This window comes from Moschus berezovskii, chromosome 3 (assembly GCF_049115385.1).
Source record: "Moschus berezovskii isolate FMDL1 chromosome 3, NW_MosBer_1.0, whole genome shotgun sequence".
In the NCBI taxonomy this organism is placed as follows: Eukaryota; Metazoa; Chordata; class Mammalia; order Artiodactyla; family Moschidae; genus Moschus; species Moschus berezovskii.
Genome location: NC_142462.1, coordinates 103046615 through 103068105, shown reverse-complemented (window position 1 = coordinate 103068105; position 21491 = coordinate 103046615). Strand labels below are relative to the sequence as shown.

The window sequence follows — 21491 nt, the reverse complement described above, 5'->3', positions numbered from 1 at the left end:
TACTGTTGAAACTTAACTTGAAGGATTTTGAGCATTACTTTGCTAGCATGTGAAATGAGTGCAATTGTACAGTAGTTTGAACATTCTTTGGCATTGCCCTTCTTTGGGATTCGAATTAAAATTGACCTATACAAAAAAAAAAAAATCTCAGTGACCTGGATAACCACGATAGTGTGATCACTCACCTACAGCCAGACATCCTGGAGTGTGAAGTCAAGTAGGCTTTAGGAAGCGTCACTACAAAGCTAGTGGAGGTGATGGAATTCCAGCTGAGGACCACTTGGGAAGCCCGAAAGAATAAATACTTTTCCTTTAAGATTGGGAACAAGGCAAATATGTCAGCTGTCACTATTTCTATTTCAACACTGTACAGGAGGCTCTAGGAAGTGCAATTTGGCAAGAACAAGAAATAAAAGGTATTAACATTAGAAAACATGAAGTAAAGAAGTCATTTGTAGATGACAGAAGTCTGTATATAGAAAAATTTTTAAAATCTAGTAGAGTAATACGAATAGTAGTAAAACAAGTAGATTAATAAACAGGTTTAGCAAGGCTGCAGAATACAAAATTCAATTAAATATATATCAAATTGAAAACAGGGATTAAAATAGATATGTATATACCCATGTTCATAGCAGTATTATAACAGTCAAAAGGGAGAAACAACACAAATGCCCATCAACAGAGGAAAGGCTTAAAAAAAAAGTATATAGATACAATGGCATGTTATTTAGCATTAAAAAAGAATGAAGGGAATTCTCTGGTGGTCCAGTGGTTAGGACTCCATGCTTTCACTGCCAAGAGCAGGGGTTCAATCCCTGTTCTGGGAACTAAGATACTGCAAGCCACATGGTGCAGCCAAAATTTTTTTTTATTTTTCAAAAAAAGGAACGACAATATTAAAAAAAAAAAAAAAGGAATGAAATCTAGATATATGCTGCAACATGGATGGATCTGAAAAACATTATACTAAGTAAAGTAAGTTATATACAAAAGGATAAATATTGTATGATTCTACTTATATGAGGTACCCAAAGGCAAATTCATAGAGACAGGGGCTAGGAAGAGGAGTGAAAGGGGACTTATTGTTTAATGAGGTACAGAGTTTTTGTTGGGAATGATAAAGTTTGGGGTATAGATAGTGATAATAGTTCTAGAACACTGTGACTGTACTGAGTGTCAATGAACTGCATACTTTAAAATTGTTATGGCAGTCCAGTGATTAGGTCCTGGTGCTTTCATTGCCACATCTGGGTTCAACTCTTGGTCAGGGAACTATAATCCCACAAGCCCCTCTGTGTCCCCAAAAATAAACAAACAAATAAAAATTAAAAATAAACTAGTTAAAATGATATATTTTACCACAGTAAAAAAAAACAATTATATTTTTATAACTAGTAATAAAAAAATCTGAAAATAAAATTAAGAAAACAATTCCACTCATAATAGCATCCAAAAAAAAATTAAACTTAGAAAAAAAATTTAATAAAAGTAGTACCAAGCCTGTACACTGTAAAGTACAAAACACTGCAAAGAGCAATTAGTAAACAGCTAAAAAAATGGAGAGTTGTTTCACATTCATGGGTTGGAAGTCACAATATCATTACAATAGGAATTCTACAAAAATGACCTATAGATTCAACACAATCCCTATGGAAATTCTGGCAAGCTTTTCCACAGAAAGTGACAAACTTATCCTAAATTTATATGAAAATTTAAAGGACCTAGAAAAATCAAAATAATGTTGAAAAAGATGAACAAAATAGTACCCAATTCCAGTACTTATTATAAAGCTACAGTAATCAAGAAAGTATAGTATTGGCATCAGCATAAATAAGTAAATCATTGGAACAGAATCCAGAAATAAACCCACACATCTACAAACAACTAATTTTCAACAATGGTGTCAAGACAATTCAACAGGGAAAGAATAGTCTTTTCAACAAATGGCACTGAGACAACTGTGTATCCATATGAAGGGAAAAAGATTAGGCCCATAACTCACCCCTTACAATAAAGTCAACTCAGAATGGGTCACAGTTCAGTTCAGTTGCTCAATCATGTCTGACTCTTTGTGACCCCATGGACTGCAGCACGCCACAGGTTTCCCTGTATATCACCAACTCCCAGAGCTTACTCATTGAGTCTGTGATGCCATTCAAACATCTCATCCTCTGTCATCCCCTTCTCCTCCCACCTTCAATCTTTCCCAGCAACAGGGTTTTTTCAAATGAGTCAGTTCTTCTCATCAGAATTGGTCACAGAACTAAGTAAAAAATCTAAAACTACAAAACTACTAGAAGAAAACAATAATTTTGTGATCCTGAGTTACTAATTTCTTAGCTATAACACCAAAAGCATAATCTCTTTAAAAAGTATTACACTGGACTTCTTCAAAATTTAAAATATTAGCTCTTCAAAATACAGCATTAGGAAAATGAAAAGACAACTCACAACCTAGGAGAAAATATTTGCAAACCATGTACCTGATAAAGGATTTATATTTAGAATACTGAAAGAATTCTTACAGCTTATTACAACTTAATAAGAAAACAAACCAATTTAAAAATGGACAGGACTTCCCTGGTGGTCCAGCAGTTAAGACTCCACGTTTCCACCACAGGGGGCATGGGTTTGATATCTAGTGGGGGAACTAAGATCCCACATGCATGTGGTATGCTGCTTCAGTCGTGTCTGACTCTGTGCGACCCCATAGACGGCAGTCCACCAGGCTCTACCATCCCTGGGATTCTCCAGCCAAGAATACTGCAGTGGGTTGCCATTTCCTTCTCCAATAGCCAGAAAGTTAAAAAAAAAAGTCAAACGATCTGAAAAGACATTTCATCAATGCAAATATATAAATGACTAATACAGACATGAAAAGATGCTCAATGTCACTGCTGCTGCTGCTGTTGCTAAGTCGCTTCAGTCGTGTCTGACTCTGTGCGACCCCATAGACGGCAGTCCACCAGGCTCCCCCATCCCTGGGATTCTCCAGGCAAGAATACTGGAGTGGGTTGCCATTTCCTTCTCCAATGTCACTGCTGCTACTGCTGCTAAGTCACTTCAGTCGTGTCTGATTCTGTGTGACCCCATAGATGGAAGCCCACCAGGCTCCCCCGTCCCTGGGATTCTCCAGGCAAGAATACTGGAGTGGGTTGCCATTTCCTTCTCCAATGTCACTAGTCATGGGGAAATGCAAACTCAACCATAACAAAATAACACTACATAACCACTAAAATGGTTACAATGAAAAAAGACTGATAATGCCATGCATTAGGATGTAGAACAAGGTATTCAGGTCATATTCCCTGTGTTATACATATCCCTGTACAGCACAGGGAACTATATTCAATATAGTGACTTAATCAGGAAACAGGGCTGGGACAACTGGCTATCTATATGGAAAAATAAAATGAAATAGATCACTATCTCACACTATAAACAAAATATAAATTCCAGATAGACTAAACTGTGAAAAATCAAAACTAAACATGTTAGAACACTTATAGAAAAGAGTATGTGAAATATGGAGAAGTTTCTAAAACAAAACTCAAAAAGGACAAACTTCACAGAGGGAAAAAAAAAGTTGGTCAACTTTACATTAAAAAATTTAACTTCTGTATAAAAGTTCTAAGTTAAAGAAAAAAAAAAGTAAGACACAGACTGGAAGATATCTGCAACACATATATCTGATAAAATAAAGGATTAGAACTAATACATATAAAAAACTTTTACAAATCAATAATAAAAGCCAAAGAGATCTCAAAAAAAAAATCAGAAAATATACAAATACAGACCATAACTTACAAAAAAAAGGAAATCCAAATGGACTATAAACATATTAAAAGATGCCAATCTCCCTTATATCCAAGAAATGCAAATTAAAACAGACAGAGATTCCATTCCACAACTACCAGACATTGGTAGATCAGCTGAACAGAAGTTCACTGTTTGATAATTGTATTTATTAGTGAGGATTCAGAAAACAGGAATTAATAAAACTAATTTAGAAAGCAATTTAAGATATAACTTAAGCAATTTTGCATATAGGGATACACCCTAGAGAAATGCTCATAAAGAAGTGTGCATAACACAATTACAAATGCTCAAACCTCAGCAAGAAGAAAAAGGGAACACTAAAGAGGAATGGGTAAAAAGTGGTATTTTCATACAGTAAAGTACTATACAGTAGTTAAAATTAATCACCTGGAAAATCTACATGTTCCAGACTAGTTAAAACTCAAAGTTGAGAGAAAAAAAGTAGGTTACAGAAAAATATCTGATCTATAATATCACTTACATTAAATTTATAAACACATAAAACAATGCTATATATCCTTTACTGATATACAATTTATACTAATAAACAAAATGAAGCAAAAGTATTAAAATGTGAAGGAGAATTACAAACAGCAAAGTTTGAACAGCAGTTACCTCTGAGTTGGGAGAAAAAGAAGGAAAGAAAGGAAAGGAACAGAGAAGAGGTACAAGGGGGTCTTTCATTTTATCTACAATGTTTTATATCTTTAAAAGAACATCTACAGAAAATTTTGCAAAATGCTAACATTTGTTAAATTGGGCAGTGACTACAGTTTTCTCAGTACTCTTCCATATGCTTGGGGGAAAAAAAATTGAAGAGTTTTTTGGTCAAATGAATATATACACATGTACCAGGAAGCAGGAAAAAAATATCTATCTCCTTTTGGAACCCACACTTGTAAACCTATTCTACTAATGTCTCTCTGGTGCTTTACTGTCTCAGTGTGATAGAAACTTCTAAGTGTTTATGCATAAACACATTGTACTATACTGAATCTCTTTTTACCTAACAAGATGCCCCCCAAGCCAAATCCCTGGCGATGTTGATACCAATGATCTATCAACCAACACAGTGTGCAAACTCCAGCCCACATTTGTACAGTTTTAAAACCTTTTAACTTACAACTGAGGCTGAAGCTGAAGCTCCAATACTTTGGCCACCTGATGTGAAGAGCTGACTCACTGGAAGACACTGATGCTGGGAAAGATTGAGGGCAGGAGGAGAAGGGGGCAACAGAGGATGAGATGGTTGGATGGCATCACTAACTCATTGGACATGAGTTTGAGCAAACTCCAGTGGAGACGGTGAAGGACAGGGAAGCCTGGCGTGCTGCACTCCATGGGGTCACAAAGAGCTGGACATGATTTAGTGAATGAAAAACTTACAACTAAATTATTCCCGAGTCATTCTTGTCATTAAGCTTCATCACAGATCTTTATGCAAACCTATACCGTGAATGATCCAACAGGTTATAAACTCCCAAACGACACCTCTTTCTAGTTTTAACATAATCTTCCCTATCCACCCTACATTCTGCAGTCCCACACACCCACAGAGACTCACAGCCTTCTACATAGGTGCAGTGTTTCTGGATCTTCCCATTCTGGGCAGATGTAGGTGACTCAGATAGCAACGAGGGCACTGAGCATGAAACCCTGCTTAACCAGAAATCTGCACGCAAACTCCTGACAGAAACAGAATGACTTTCCATCCAAGCATGGTAAGTACATCAGGCTGAAAATGATGCCCAGGAACAAACAGTTCCAAAAACAAGAATTCAAATAAAACTGGCTTTAGCACCCACTGTTCTGTAGACCCAGTGGCAGCCAATCTATTTTTGCATTATTTTCTGGCTCAGTTAAAAGTACCTTACAGAGTATACTCATCCCATCTCTTCAAAATAACTATGGAGAACACAACTTAAGTCCTACAAAAATCTGAGTTTCACACATTACCTATTGGGAGTGTGTGCATCTCTCTCTGTGCTGAGGCAGGCTTCAGGGTATCTCTGTGGATCTAAGTTCGGGACTTTATGGAGGGGTGTGTGTGTGTGCTGGGGCAGGCTTCAGGGTATCTCTGTGGTTATGGAGGGGTGTGTGTGTGGGCTGGGGCAGGCTTCAGGGTATCTCTGTGGGTCTAAGTTCGGGACTTTATGGAGGGGTGTGTGTGTGTGTGTGTGTGTGCTGGGGCAGGCTTCAGGGTATCTCTGTGGGTCTAAATGGAGGGGTGTGTGTGTGTGTGTGTGTGTGTGTGTGTGTAAGGGGTGTGTGTGTGTGCTGGGGCAGGCTTCAGGGTATCTCTGTGGGTCTAAATGGAGGGGTGTGTGTGTGTGTGTGTGTGTATCTGGGCTCTAAGTGGAGGGGTCTTGAGGGGTTCTATGTATGTGGGGGAATTCGGGACTTTATGGAGACCCGTGTGTGTGTGTGTGTGTGTGTGTGTGTGCTGGGGCTCTAAGTGGAGGGGTCTTGAGGGGTTCTATGTATGTAGGGGAATCTCTGTGTCTGTCTTTGTGTATCAGTGCCCATCGAAGCTTCTGTCTCTGTTTATCAAATATTGCAAGTCTTACAATGTTTCACTATAAATTTCCACCCTACCACAAAATTCGAAAATTACTTTCTTGCCTCTCTACTCTGAGACTGCATAAAAGAGAAAAAGAAATAAGCCAACTGCTAAGCCAACCTTATTCAACAATGAATAAAAAACTAAGGTTCTGGTGGGTACACACTAAGATGAATCAAACTGCCTCAGACTGCATTTCTAACAACTCCTAGGTGATGTCAATGATTCTGGTCATAGATGGGTTTGAGTAGCAAGGACCTAAAAGAGTCCAAACTTAATAAACGGCCTTTAACTATAATTAGACTTCCCATGTAGATGTTCCAGAGTCTCCTATAATTGACATGTATTTCAGATTAGCTTGAACGCTATCTTCTGACCAAAAATTAGAAGTTATTTTGTTTTAAATGAGTCTCTGGTGAGTGTGATTTGAATGAACCAGTCCTAAGAAGTGGAAGAACCAGACTTAAGAGGTGAAGTGTACAAAAATATGAATTTCTAGATTTGTAAAGCTGGAACATGGAAACCTCACAAAGGTTCTGCTACATTGTGAAGCTTCCTGGGTGGACAACTAACTCCTTTTCTAAGGTGACAGACCTCAGTTTCAATGCTGACCTCTGCAAACTGCAAACATTCCTGCTTCTAGTAGTGCTCTGAAAAAAAAAACTCACCAATCTGACTGCATGACAATATTTAATATAAACAAAGTTACAAGTCAACAAGAAACAGAATAGGAAAAAATATCTGCAGCATATATATAAAGATTAATATCCAGGGGCTTCCCTGGCCACCCAGACCTTAAGACTTGGTTAAGACTCCATGCTTCCACTGCAGCAGGTGCAGGTTAGATTCCTAGTTGGGGGAACTAAGATCCTACACACTGTAATGCAGGAGACCCCGGTTGGAAGATCCACTGGAGAAGGGAGAGACTACCCACTCCAGTATTCTTGGGCTTCCCTGGTGGCTCAGCTGGTAAAGAATCCACCTGCAATGAGGGAGACCTGGATTTGATCCCTGGGTTTGGAAGATCCCCTGGAGAAAGGAAAGGCTACCCACTCCAGTGTTCTGGTCTGGAGAATTCCATGGACTGTATAGTCCATAGGGTCACAAAGAGTTGGACACGACTGAGTGATTTTAACTTTTCTCATAGAAGATGTAAAAATATCCAGTATTGTTAAAGGTATAGTAAAAGGGTTTCTATATAATTGATGTGTAAAATGGTACTATAATTTTGAAGGCAACATGATATTATGGATTAAGTTTAAAATGTGAATATCTTTCAACTCCAAAATTCTACTTTAATGTGTCTATCCCAGAGAAACACTAACAGATTTACACAGACAGAATGCATACAGATAGTTACTACAGCATATAAAAATTACAGTAAATGTGCATCAACAAAAAAGTTTAATAAACAACAAAGCTACAGACCTTGAAAATCAATTCAGCAGTCAAAAAGTATGAGATTCATATACATGTACTGATATATAAAAAGCTCCAAGACATTCTGTTAAGTGGAAAAAGCAGCCTGTAATACAACATATATACATAATGTGCTTTTATTTATGTACAACTTATTATAAAACTATCAATTTCTCTATGTACAATATGAATGTAAATCTGAGAAAGATAAATTGACAGCAAAAGTCTCTGGGGAGGGGAAAAGATTGCTCGACAGCCAAGGAAGGAGTCTGCCTTCATTAGATTGAATTATTTTACAAGAATATATTCAAACATTACTTGTGTAATTAAAAACTTTTTTTAAAAAGGTGAAAAATAATGTAAATACCATTTTACTGATATGAAGAAAACAGGAAGAACACATTATAAGGACCAGACAGGAGATAAAAGTTCCATCCTTGACATTAGTTCAGAAGTTCAACTGCAAGTAGGCAGTTGTACACACACACACACACACACACACATACACAAGACTGGCATTCCGAAGAGGGGTCGTGACTTAAAGAAATAATTTGGGGAGTTGTTGGTATATAGATGATACTCAAAGGCACTGGAATACTATGGTTGACAGGGAAAAAACACAATGGGAAGAGCAGAGGGCCCAGGACCAAGGAGAAAGCGCCCATAAAGAAGACTGAGAAGGAGCAGCTGGAGAAATAAAAGGAAAACTTGTACAGAGGAGGGTCATGGAAGAAAACAGAGGAGAGTGTTTTAATAAGAAGTTGGTGTCAAATGTTGCCAAGAAGTCTGATATGAAGAGGGATGAAAAAACAGATGGCCACGCTGTTCAATCTGATGGACATTAGCAACTTTAGCAAGAGGGCATTGTGTGAATCAGGGTATCTGAGTAGGAGTGAGTTAGGGTCGGAGAATAGACTTCCTGGTGGTGGTCCAGTGGCTAAGACTCTGTGCTTCCAATGCAGAGGGTGCAAGTTCTACCCCGATCAGAGAACTAGATCCCATATGCCACAACTAAAGATCTCTCAAGTTGCAATGATGATAGAACGTCCATGTACTGCAAATTAGATCTGGCTCAGCCAAATACATACATATATTTTTTTAAAAGTCTGTACGGGGCTTCTCTGGGGATCCAGTGGTTAAGAATCTGGGGACACGGATTCAATCCCTAGTTCAGGAAGATTCCACATGCCTCGGGGCAACTAGGCCGTGAGCCACAACAACCAAGAAGGTGCTCTAGAACCTGTAGTCCACAAGAGAAGCCACTGCAATGAGAACAAAAGAACATGCATTACAACAAAGAATAGCGCCCACTTGTCGCAACGAGAGAAAGTCCGTGAGCAGAAATGAAGACACAGCACAGCCCAGCCTCCAAAAAATTAATTTTTAAAAAGTCTTTGGAAAGGAAAAAAGTGAATATAGCATACATTGAAAACTTCTTTAAGAAACTTAGCTGGGCAGTGGAACAAAAAGATAGGTCAGTAACAGAAAGCAGATACAGGGGTCAAAGGACAGGGTTTTCAAAATGGGCGAGATTACAGCAAGGAAATCTGTAGGAAAGGCTCTGGTGGAAAGAGGAAATAACCAAAAGAAGTTCTTTAAGAAAACCGAAGAATGTGATTAGAGTACTTATGGAGGGACTGTTCTTTGACAAAATGAAAGACATGTCATCCGCTATCATAACATGAGAGGAGAAAAAAATGAACCCCAAATGCAGGCAGGTTTGCAGATTTGGGAGGTACAGAGATGAAGGAATTCTCTTTTGGTGAATTCTGTTTTTATAACAAGTAGAGGGTATATCACTGTTTTTAAAACACTTGAAATTAGAAGTAAATAGATACCATATTAAATAATTATTTGCAGTGAGGCTTAAAGTGAACTTACTAGAGAATGTATGATGTTACTAGGCAACGCTGATTAAGCATATGAGGCTGATGATTACGAATTTATAGTGACATCGATCTGTCTGGTTCTCTGATTTTCTCTAGCAAACATTCAGCTCCATAGATGCAGGCAGCTAAAAAGGCAGATGGTTAGGTTCAAGCAGTGTACCTCTCAGAGTTCCATAAAGAGCAGAAGTCAACTCTGGATAAACTGGACAGAAAAAGAATGTATAGGAAGGACATGAGGTAGCTTTCAGAGCAGAGAACCTGCTCCAGGGCAACACAGCTAAAAACACCACCACAGAATGGGCTTAGGAAACATGTCATGCTTGCTTTAGGCCAAGCAGGAGCTGCTGCAGCTTGGGCTGCGCAGTTATAGCTCAGGGTGCCAGTTGCCACTGTTGCCCTTGTAACTTGATACTGTTGCTAAAGGCTGATGCTACAAGAAGATATGCTGACAATAGATGGGCAAGTTGTTCAGAACATAGTGGAAAGGTTTGGGAAGACTGGACTGGCTGAGAGGATGAAGGGAGTGGAAAGGGAATGAGTATTAGGAAGACAATGGCTGACTGGGCATCAGGTAGTGACTGAGGTGGGCACCAGATAATGACTGAGGTGGGCATCAGGTAGTGGCTAAAGTAAACAGGGAATGACACTTCCCCTCGGAAAAGGATAGATCGTGGAGTCCAAAAGGTTGCAGAGCAATCTAAGCAGCCCAGGTGGAGTAAGGAGTTTAATCAGAAACGTAAAGGGCTGGCAGAGTGGCAAAGCCTCCCCACTACTGCTGTGGGCAGTGCTTCATCTCACTAATCCCAAAGGCATCAAGGACTGGCAAAGCCCTGGGCAAGTTAATCACTCTCTTTGAGCCTGCATTTTCTAATCTGTAAAATAATAATATTATTTTCTAATAATATTCATCTGATGGTCGTTATGAGGATTAAATGAGATGAGATAGAGAGATGCCTGCTGCTGCTGCTAAGTCACTTCAGTCATGTCCGACTCTGTGCGACCCCATAGACGGAAGCCCACCAGGCTCCCCCTTCCCTGGGATTCTCCAGGCAAGAACACTGGAGTGGGTTGCCATTTCCTTCTCCAATGTGTGAAAGTGAAAAGTGAAAGTGAAGTCACTCAGTCATGTCCGACTCATAGCGATCCCAGACTGCAGCCTACCAGGCTCCTCCATCCATGGGATTTTCTAGGCAAGAGTACTGGAGTTGCTTGCCATTGCCTTCTCCTAGAGGGATGCCTGGAAGAGAGTAAATATTCAGTAAATGGTAGCTGTAAATGAGTTATAACTGAAGATGATAAAAGTTTCCAAGAAAAGGTCGTCAACAATATCAAATCAAATCTTTTAGAATGAATAGAAGGATCCACATTGGAGCACAGTAGGAGATAAATCTATGGGGAAGATGAAACCAGTTTAAGTGTCAGCGTACTTAACTTTCAATGAAAGCTTTGTAGTATTCAGAATGGCTTTAAGGAAAAGCCTGATTTGTACTCAGAGAAACTCAACTAGCCAATCAAGGACCTTTATGCACTTCCTTATTTTAAGTTCATACCCTTCCTTAATTTAAGTTCTAAGCTAAGAAGAACTAGGTGCTCCAAACCAACCCATTTCTATTGATAGACTCCTGGGGGAAAAAAAAGAAATAAAGAATAGGAAATCACCAGCTATTAACGCAGTGTCCAAGAGGGAAAATGGTCAACTGAACTGTGGCAGAATACAGTTACAGAAGAAGGGACTGAAAATCATACAAGTCATTTGGCTTCAGTGATTTAATCAAAGTAGTTTTACTCACAACTATTATAGAAGTTGTATTATATACAACTATTACAGAAGTCCACTGCCTTCTCCTCTGCTCAGTTCAGTTCAGTCGCTCAATTGTGTCCGACTCTTTGCAACCCCATGAATCACAGCACGCCAGGCCTCCCTGTCCATCACCAACTCCCGGAGTTCACTCAAACTCACCTCCATCGAGTCGGTGATGCCATCCAGTCATCTCATCCTCTGTCATCCCCTTCTCCTCCTGCCCCCAATCCCTCCCAGCATCAGACTCTTTTCCAGTGAGTCAACTCTTCGCATGAGGTGGCCAAAGTATTGGAGCTTCAGCTTTATCATCAGTCCTTCCAATGAACACCCAGGACTGATCTCCTTTAGAACGGACTGGTTGGATCTCCTTGCAGTCCAAGGGACTCTCAAGAGTCTTCTCCAGCACCACAGTTCAAAAGCATCAATTCTTCACCAATCAGCTTTCTTCACAGTCCAACTCTCACATCCATATGTGACCACTGGAAAAACTACAGCCTTGACTAGATGGACCTTGGTTGGCAAAGTAACGTCTTTGCTTTTTAATATGCTATCTAGGTTGGTCATAACTTTCCTTCCAAGGAGTAAGCGTCTTTTAATTTCATGGCTGCAATCAGCATTCACGGTGATTTTGGAGCCCAAAAAACTAAAGTCTGACACTGCTTCCACTGTTTCCCCATCTATTTCCCATGAAGTGATGGGACCAGATGCCATGATCTTCGTTTTCTCAATGTTGAGTTTTAAGCCAACTTTTTCACTCTCCTCTTTCACTTTCATCAAGAGGCTTTTTAGTTCCTCTTCACTTTCTGCCATAAGGGTGGTGTCATCTGCATATCTGAGTTTATTGATATTTCTCCCAGAAATCTTGATTCCAGCCTGTGCTTCTTCCAGCCCAGCATTTCTCATGATGTACTCTGCATATAAGTTAAATAAGCAGCGTGACAATATACAACCTTGACGTATTCCTTTTCCTATTTGGAACCAGTCCGTTGTTCCACATCCAGTTCTAACTGTTGCTTCCTGACCTGCATACAGGTTTCTCAAGAAGCAGGTAAGGTGGTCTGGTATTCCCATCTCTTTCAGAATTTTCCACAGTAACAGGCATATTTGACCTTGGAACATGGAATGAAGCAGGGCAAAGGCTAATAGAGTTTTGCCAAGAAAACGCACTGGTCATAGCAAACACCCTCTTTCAACAACACAAGAGAAGACTCAATACATGGACATCACCAGATGGTCAACACCGAAATCAGATTGTATTCTTTGCAGCCAAAGATGGAGAAGCTCTATACAATTAGTAAAAACAAGACCAGGAGCTGACTGTGGCTCAGATCATGAACTCCTTATTGCCAAATTCAGACTTAAATTGAAGAAAGTAGGGAAAACCACTAGACCATTCAGGTATAGTCTAAATCAAATCCCTTATGATTATACAGTGGAAGTGAGAAATAGATTTAAGGGACTAGATCTGATAGATAGAGTGCCTGATGAACTATGGAAAGAGGTTCATGACACCGTACAGGAGGCAGGGACCAAGACCATCCCCATGGAAAAGAAATGCAAAAAAGCAAAATGGCTGTCTGAGGAGGCCTTACAAATAGCTGTGAAAAGAAGAGAAGAGAAAAGCAAAGGAAAAAAGGAAAGATATAAGCACCTGAATGCAGAGTTCCAAAGAATAGCAAGGAGAGATAAGAAAGCCTTCCTCAGCGATCAATGCAAAGAAAGAGAGGAAAACAACAGAATAGGAAAGACAAGAGATCTCTTCAAGAAAATTAGAGATACCAAGGGAACATTTCATGCAAAGATGGACTCAATAAAGGACAGAAATGGTATGGACCTAACAGAAGCAGAAGATATTAAGAAGAGGTGGCAAGAATACACAGAAGAACTGTACAAAAAAGATCTTCACGACCAAGATAATCATGATGGTGTGATCACTCACCTAGAGACAGACATCCTGGAATGTGAAGTCAAGTGGGCCTTAGGAAGCATCACTATGAACAAAGCTAGTGGAGGTGATGGAATTCCAGTTGAGCTATTTCAAATCTTGAAAGATGATGCCGTGAAAGTGCTGCACTCAATATGCCAGCAAATTTGGAAAACTCAGCAGTGGCCACAGGACTGGAAAAGGTCAGTCTTCATTCCAATCCCAAAGAAAGGCAATGCCAAAGAATGCTCAAACTACCGCACAATTGCACTCATCTCACACGCTAGTAAAGTCATGCTCAAAATTCTCCAAGCCAGGCTTCTTACGTGAACCGTGAACTTCCAGATGTTCAAGCAGGTTTTAGAAAAGGCAGAGGCACCAGAGATCAAATTGCCAACATCCGCAGGATCATGGAGAAAGCAAGAGAGTTCGAGAAAAATATCTATTTCTGCTTCATTGACTATGCCAAAGCCTTTGACTGTGTGGATCACAACAAGCTGTGGAAAATTCTCCTCTGCTCAGCTCTCATCAAATCTAGGGCCACAGGTCATTCAGACGGTAAAAAGCTCCTACGAATTCTACAGAAACCTGACCAAGCTAACTAAACCTCTTATTGGGGGAGTGGACTCTCAGCTGCTGTAATTCTGCATACCACCTGAACACAGGGGCGGGAGGGTGGACTGGGGCAGGTGCCAAGATGTACTATTCTCCCATCCATATCAGTTGTCTCTCTGTGGATTATTTAAGCAAGGACTGCCTAGGACCACCAAGAAAGAAAATCCGAATGAAAATCCCAACAAATCTCTTCCATTTTTTTTTCTTTTACCATGGAGAAGGGGAACACTTTCAAGGAAATGACAAAGAAACTAACTCTCCCTTTTCAAGGAATTCTCCATTTCTTCTATTAACTGGACGCTAGGACCTAAGTCGTCTTCCTCAAGACATTACACAACTGCAGCTTCAACTCTGAACAACCTCCTGAAACAGCTCTTAACATTCAATCTTTCCCAGGAAAAGTAGAATTCAGAAATTATACTAATACAAAATATAGGCCGCGTTGTCAGAAAATTCATAAATGTTGACATAGATATACGGTAGATCATTAAACAAACTCAATAAATAAAAAGAAATGGCCTGTTAGTGAAATAACTGAAAATCCACAAAAATATACAGATTAACTAAGATTTAAAAGTGCCGTCTAAGCTTTAAACAGAGAAATACTTCATGGAGTTTGGGCATGAGAGTCAAACAGATTAGAGTTCTGTTGGCTCATATCAGTTACTAAATGTGTAACCTTAACACAAAATCTCTTCAACCCTCAGTTCCCCCAATAAAACAAGGATAATACAACCTATTTCTGACAGCCCTTAAAAGACTTAAATAAAATAGTATGTGTAAAGCTCTAATACAACGCCTGGGACACAGCAGGAATACATAACAGTATGCTTCCCCTTTTAATTTTCAAAATGTTTTTCACTACAGATCAATTCATAAAGAAGGTGAAACTCAAAGAACAAGGAAAATGTTAGCTGGACAGGAAAGAGGAGCATAGTCCTCTAGCACTCCTGATTTATTCATAACTTTAAAAATAAGAATACATCTCTCTAATTATCACTCAATTACTAATGTGAAAATGCATCATTGATCTTGAAACACTTTTTTATACACACATATAAGATCCTCTTCTCCCACTCTCATAATTTTATAATTGTTTGAGATTCTACATTTGTACAATTTTTTCCCATTCTCTTCCTAAAACCCTGACTGAGATCCTCTTTACTTCGGTTTTACTCCTTACTTAGGATGACCTAAGCCAGGCTTCAGCAATATGTGAACCGTGAACTTCCAGATGTTCAAGCTGGTCTTAGAAAAGGCAGACGAACCAGATATCAAATTGCCAACATCTGCTGGATCATCAAGAAAGCAAGAGAGTTCCAGAAAAACATCTATTTCTGCTTCATTGACTATGCCAAAGCCTTTGACTGTGTGGATCACAAGAAACTGTGGAACATTCTGAAAGAGATGGGAATACCAGACCACCTGACCTGCCTCTTGAGAAACCTGTATGCAGGTCAGGAAGCAACAGTTAGAAATGGACATGGAACAACAGACTGGTTCCAAATAGGAAAAGGAGTACGTCAAGGCTGCATACTGTTATCACGCTTATTTAACTTATATGCAGAGTACATCATGAGAAATGCTGGGCTGGAAGAAGCACAAGCTGGAATCAAGATTGCTGGGAGAAATATCAATAACCTCAGATACGCAGATGACACCACCCTTATGGCAGAAAGTGAAGAGGAACTAAAAAGCCTCTTGATGAAAGTGAAAGAGGAGAGTGAATAAGTTGGCTTGAAGCTCCACATTCAGAAAACTAAGATCATGGCATCCAGTCCTATCACTTTATGCAAATAGATGGGGAAACAGTGGAAACAGTGTCAGACTTTATTTTGGGGGGCTCCAAAATCACTGCAGATGCTGATTGCAGCCATGAAATGAAAAGATGCTTACTCCTTGGAAGGAAAGTTATGACCAACTTAGACAGCATATTAAAGAGCAGAGACATTACTTTACCAACAAAGGTCTGTCTAGTCAGGGTTATGGTTTTTCCAGTGGTCATGTATGGATGTGAGAGTTGTTCTGTGAAGAAAGCTGAGCGCCGAAGAATTGATGCTTTTGAACTGTGGTGCTGGAGAAGACTCTTGAGAGTTCCTTGGACTGCAAGGAGATCCAATCAGTCCATTCTAAAGGAGATCAGTCCTGGGTGTTCATTGGAAGGACTGATGCTAAAGCTGAAACTCCAATACTTTGGCCACCTCATGCGAAGAGTTGATTCATTGGAAAAGACTCTGATTCTGGGGAGGGATTGGGGGCAGGAGGAGAAGGGACAACAGAGGATGAGATGGCTGGATGGCATCACCGACTTGATGGACATGAGTTTGGGTAAACTCTGGGAGTTGGTGATGGACAGGGAGGCCTGGCGTGCTGCAATTCATGGGGTCGCAAAGAGTCGGACATGACTGAGTGACTGAATTGAACTGAACTGAAAGTCTTAAATCAGAGAGACATAACTTAGAGTTCACTGAGTATTTTGAAAGACTTCTGGGAGAAAGCCAGAACCCAGCAACTAAGAAGTTAGAGTCAGTGTGGCATAATAAAAAGAAATGGGCTTTGGAAACAAAGGCTTAAAACAGGGATTTCAAGTCCTACCTCTGCCCCCCTCTATAAGTATAACCTTGGTCAAGGCATTTTGACTTCTCTGGACCTCATTTCCTTATCTGTGAAATGGAGATAATGCCACTTATATCTTATTGTGTAGCTGTCAGGATTAGAAAAATGCTGATGACAATTCCTGGTACAGAAAGGGCCAATTAGAAAAAAAAGAAAAGAAAGGGCCAATTAGTGGTAACTGTTATTAGGGTCAATCTGCCAACTGCCTTACTGAACATTCTGCAAGGCTGTACTTTCCTAACTGGCAAAAGGAATAAAACTGCTCTTGCATTCCCATGACTATATCCAAAAGGTTCCATTTTAGTAATCCATAATTAACCAAATAAAGAGCTTAAAGAATTCAGGACAAGAAGGCACTAGCATGGCTGAACTCATTCTCTGCTGACAGCAACAAAGCCAGCACAAGGTGGATTCCCTTGCCAAAAAAAAGAATCTGCTTGAACATGGTCATTACTGATATTGATGTAAGCACAAACTAGTTGTGGTTCTTAAGCTCACAGATTGATCATCAGAAAGTTTTACCTTTTCTGAAATAAATTCTCTCCCACATTGCTTTCTCTACTGTAGTATGACATTCCTATTACCCCGTTTTCAAGAACACGGGAAAGAAATCCTCTCAAATATTTCTACTGCATTCACAGTGGACCGTAGCGTCCTATTTCACAGATCACTTCTTACAGAGATTTTTGGTTTGTTGAGTTCACTTACAAAGAAAGACATTATATACAAATATATGACAGCCACGGTGACAAGATCTGTCCCCAGAGCACCACAAGTTACAGGATGGAGGTAGGTGCCAAAGATAAGACAGGACTGAGTAACCTGCACACCATATGTTCACTCTCACTAAATGCTGCACTTGGGAATTCTGACTCTTATAAAAAAGTTTATTTCCCTCATGTGACTGAACAGAGTAATGGTACTAAGAAAACTAATGACAGATACACAAATAGAGTAAGGGAAACCATCAATGAGGGGAAATAAGCTTAAGATAAATAAGCTTGTATGTGACAGTTAAAAAATGAGAGCAACAGTCATCAATTACATATTCAAAGGCAGCTATTTCAATCCTTAGTACCTCCAGTCCCTCCCTACACTAAATAAAAGCAAAAAGGAGTGAAGGTCAGAATGATTATTTAAATAAACTAAAAAAGCAATCAAGAAAGGTTCAACAAATCAAAATCACTCTGCAGTCCCTTGGGGAGGTGACTTTCAACTTTAAGAAAGGTCAGTCTCGCGTACTTGTTTTAACTGAGCTACTTCAATGTCAAGAAAGTTAAAGATTCTACCTGCTAAAAGTCACTCAGAAATGCCTGCAGTTGTGTTACAGGGCTGCATCCTTGTCCAGAGCTTCGCCTGTTTAACTTCCAGTGGAGAAGCTGCTTTTTGGTTGCAATTAACATTGTAAGGCAAGCTCAGCCCTGTCTTTCATAGCCTTGAGGCTGCTGAGTAAATCTAGAATCACGGGACCCACATTTTAACGCTGGAAAAACAGGAAGAAGGTGGTTCAGCAACAAGGAAAATGGTCAAGAAACACATCTAGAATTAGGAAAAACAGACTGATATGCTGGCCTGTCATGTTCACTGCTTTACATAGAAGCCACTGAATTGTATATACCTTTTAAAGGAAGCCATGGTGTTGCACTTAAGCCAAGATTAGAGGAAGAAAAAAATAAAATCAACTCTTAACAATGGCTATAATTTCTTAAGCCCTTATTATATGTGCCAAGTTCAACAGTAAGTCCTCTACAAATATTTCTAACCTTCAATCATATCAGTAACCTCATTTTGTAAAAGAGACAACTAAGACTCCGAGAATTTAGAAATTACCCAAAAGCTAGCTCGTAGGGATACTAGGCATCACCGACTCTGTGGACATGAGTTTGCGTGAACTCCAGGAGTTGGTGATGGACAGGGAGGCCTGGCGTGCTGTGATTCATGGGGTCGCGGAGAGTCGGACACGACTGAGCGACTGAACTGAACTGAACTGAACTGAGGGGTACTAGGATTCAAACCCAGGTCTGCTGGACTGTAAATCCCATGTTCTAAAGGCCATTTGTTGGGGAACTCCTTGGCAGTCCAGTGGTTAGAACTCTGAGCTTTCACTGCTAGCACCCAGCATTCAATTCCTGGTAAACTAAAGATCCCACAAGCTGCATGGCAAGGTCAAATAAATAAAGGCAATTTGTGGAACACTATTATGCTCGAGACTTAATCTGTACATCTTACACAAAAAGACCCTTAATCACAGAATTTGGCCAAAGTTATAAAGCTAATTACAAATGTTTCAGATTTCCAGACTCATATCCAGGTACTAACAGCTTTGATGCCCATGTGTGTGTGAATGTGTGAAAGTCGCTCAGTCATGTCCAACTCTTTGTGACCCCATGATTACACAGTCCATGGAATTCTCCAGGCCAGAATACTGGGATGGGTAGCTGTTTTCTTCTCTGGGGGATCTTCCCAACCCAGGGATCGAACCCAAGTCTCCCGCATCACAGGTGGATTCTTTACCAGCTGAGCCACCAGGGAAGCCCAAGAATACTGGAGTGGGAAGCCTATCCCTTCTCCAGCGGATCTTCCCAACCCAGGAATTGACCGGGGTCTCCCGCATTACAGGCACATTCTTTACCAGCTGAGCCACAAGGGAAGCCATGGTGCCCATGCTGCCTCTCTTTCCCAGCAATAATTCTGCCCAGAGGAGTTTCATAATGCAAATGAGAAAGACACTGTCCTAAAGCATCATTAAACAAATTCCTTTAGTCTTGCTTCTGATGTTATCACTATATTTTAGTAATTAGAATGCAAGAGTTCTCTGATTTACACCTTAATAATGGGCTGCCGTCTATGGGGTCACACAGAGTCGGACACGACTGAAGTGACTTAGCAGCAGCAGCAGCAATGAGGCTATTACAATCAAAGTTAGGCTGGATACAAGGTTTCAACTCAGCTGAGTACTGCACAGTGAAACCAATGCAGATTTCACATCACTTTCTTGCTGTTCTGACAAATCATTCACAAAACGAAAAACCCGGTATATCACTATGTTCGCATAATACCTCAGAAATTACAGCGATAATCCACAACCATTTTTGCAATATCTGCCATTTTTCTCTGTACTGATTTGCTTTCTGAGAGAACAGACACCACAGACAGCCATTGCAAGGGTAATACAAAGAATATCAAACATTCAGGCGCATCTGCTTCTTGGTGTTCTGAGACTACTGCCTCTTCAAAACTATCTGAAAGAAGCTGGCAGTTGAGACAAAATCTAACAGTGATCGCCTTTCCCAAAAGTAGAAGCGTTTCTTCCTAACACTTACGGACCATAATAAAAGAACCAATAAAAACAATCATTCTCTTCATACACAGTCTAATAATCCTGGTGACCAACTACTGAGCTGAGAGGACAAACCTCTGAAGAGTGAAGTGAATCTCTCCATTACCCTATTACCCTTCTACTTTCAGAGAAAACCTAAGGATCTTGCAGTATGTGGAATGAAAGGCACGGCATCGGTACTGCTAGATGGAAGCGCCTGGCCACAGAAAGGCAGACAGTCATCTTCTGTACAGAAACCAGACAACTGAGGATCTCAACGCGAGGTAACTATTCCTTACAGAAAAGATGTCCAAATGGAAAAGCTCTTTCAACCCTTATTACTGGGTGAACTCTCAGAAGCAGTAAGGCTTTTCTACACCATCGGGGTCTTCTCCCCGACAGTCTGGAATATACACACGGGAGTAGGTTAGGAGTACAGAGAGGCGTAATACGAGGTGCCTCTCCTCTCCCAGCCTATGCCAAGTAGTAAGGGAGGGCGCTACCTCCATGTTATTCCCAGCGAAGACCACCTGGAGTCTTGGCCCCCCCAGCACTGGGGCCCGGGTGGGGGCACCTCTGAGAGAGCGGGTTTAAGGGGAAAAGAGATGTCTCTACTTCCAGCATCAGAAGGGAGGGCGTGGAGAGTGGTGCCGCCCCGCCGAGAGGACCTGCGGTTCCCCACCACCCTCCCTCTCCGAAAGAGGCAGCCCGGCCCCAATACCTTCTTGACTGTGCGCGGCGCCTCGGTGACGGTGCCGTCGGGGCTGACCAGGGCCTCGCCGCCGTCGCGGTGCCTCTGATGCTGGTGATGAGGGTCGCTCCGCTTCATGGCCGACGCCTGAGGCACTTTCCCAGCGGCCGGGCTGAGAGCCGCGGCGGGCCCCGATCCCGGACCCGGGGCCGGGGGCCGCTCGGCCGCCGGAGCTGGAGCTTCAGGGTCCCCACCACCCGCTGGGGGGGCCATGGCGCTCACGGCCGCTGTGCTCAGTCCCAGCTGCGGCTCCGCCTCGGAGGGGCTCAGGTCCTTCAGCTCCACCTCAGGCACCTTCGCGGCAGCAGCTGCTGACACGACCTGCACCGACATCACCGCCTCCACTGCAACCGCCGGCTCAGACTCTAGCTCCGGCTCGGCCCCGCCTCCCGCCTCCCTTTCCCTTCCCTCCCCCATTCCCCCACTCCTCCCCTCCATCGCCTCCGCTCCCGCCCCCTTCCTCTGCCCGCCCGCCAACTCTCCAGCCAGCCCCGGCCTCTCCCCGCCCCGCCCCGCCCCTCCCCGCCCGACCCGGCGAGCTCGCGCGCGTGGTGCCACGGAACCTGTAGTGCGCTTGCTCAGGGCCGCACGCGGCGAAAACACCGTGGGACCTCAGCCCCCGACCACCACTGCGCGCTGCCGAGGGCGGGGCCGTGATGCACCCTGGGAATTGTAGTCCCTGTCGCCTTCCGGCTAGCAGGATTCTGTAGTAGTAGTGAACCTCTAGTCCAGGAGACTAACGGAAAGGAGTGAGAACGCCTCACACGACAAAGGA

General features: G+C 41.5%; 1 protein-coding gene across 2 annotated transcripts in view; it reads right to left on the bottom strand.

Annotated features, from left to right (window-relative positions):
- The window catches only part of AHCYL2 (adenosylhomocysteinase like 2), a 198003-nt gene extending 176849 nt beyond the window's left edge, over positions 1-21154 (bottom strand). For both annotated transcript variants that reach the window (XM_055421245.2, XM_055421246.2), the window contains exon 1: positions 20687-21154. In XM_055421245.2, the coding sequence (XP_055277220.2) occupies positions 20687-21154 (468 nt within the window). The remainder of the gene's footprint in view (positions 1-20686) is intronic.
- Between the last annotated feature and the right edge of the window lie 337 nt (positions 21155-21491).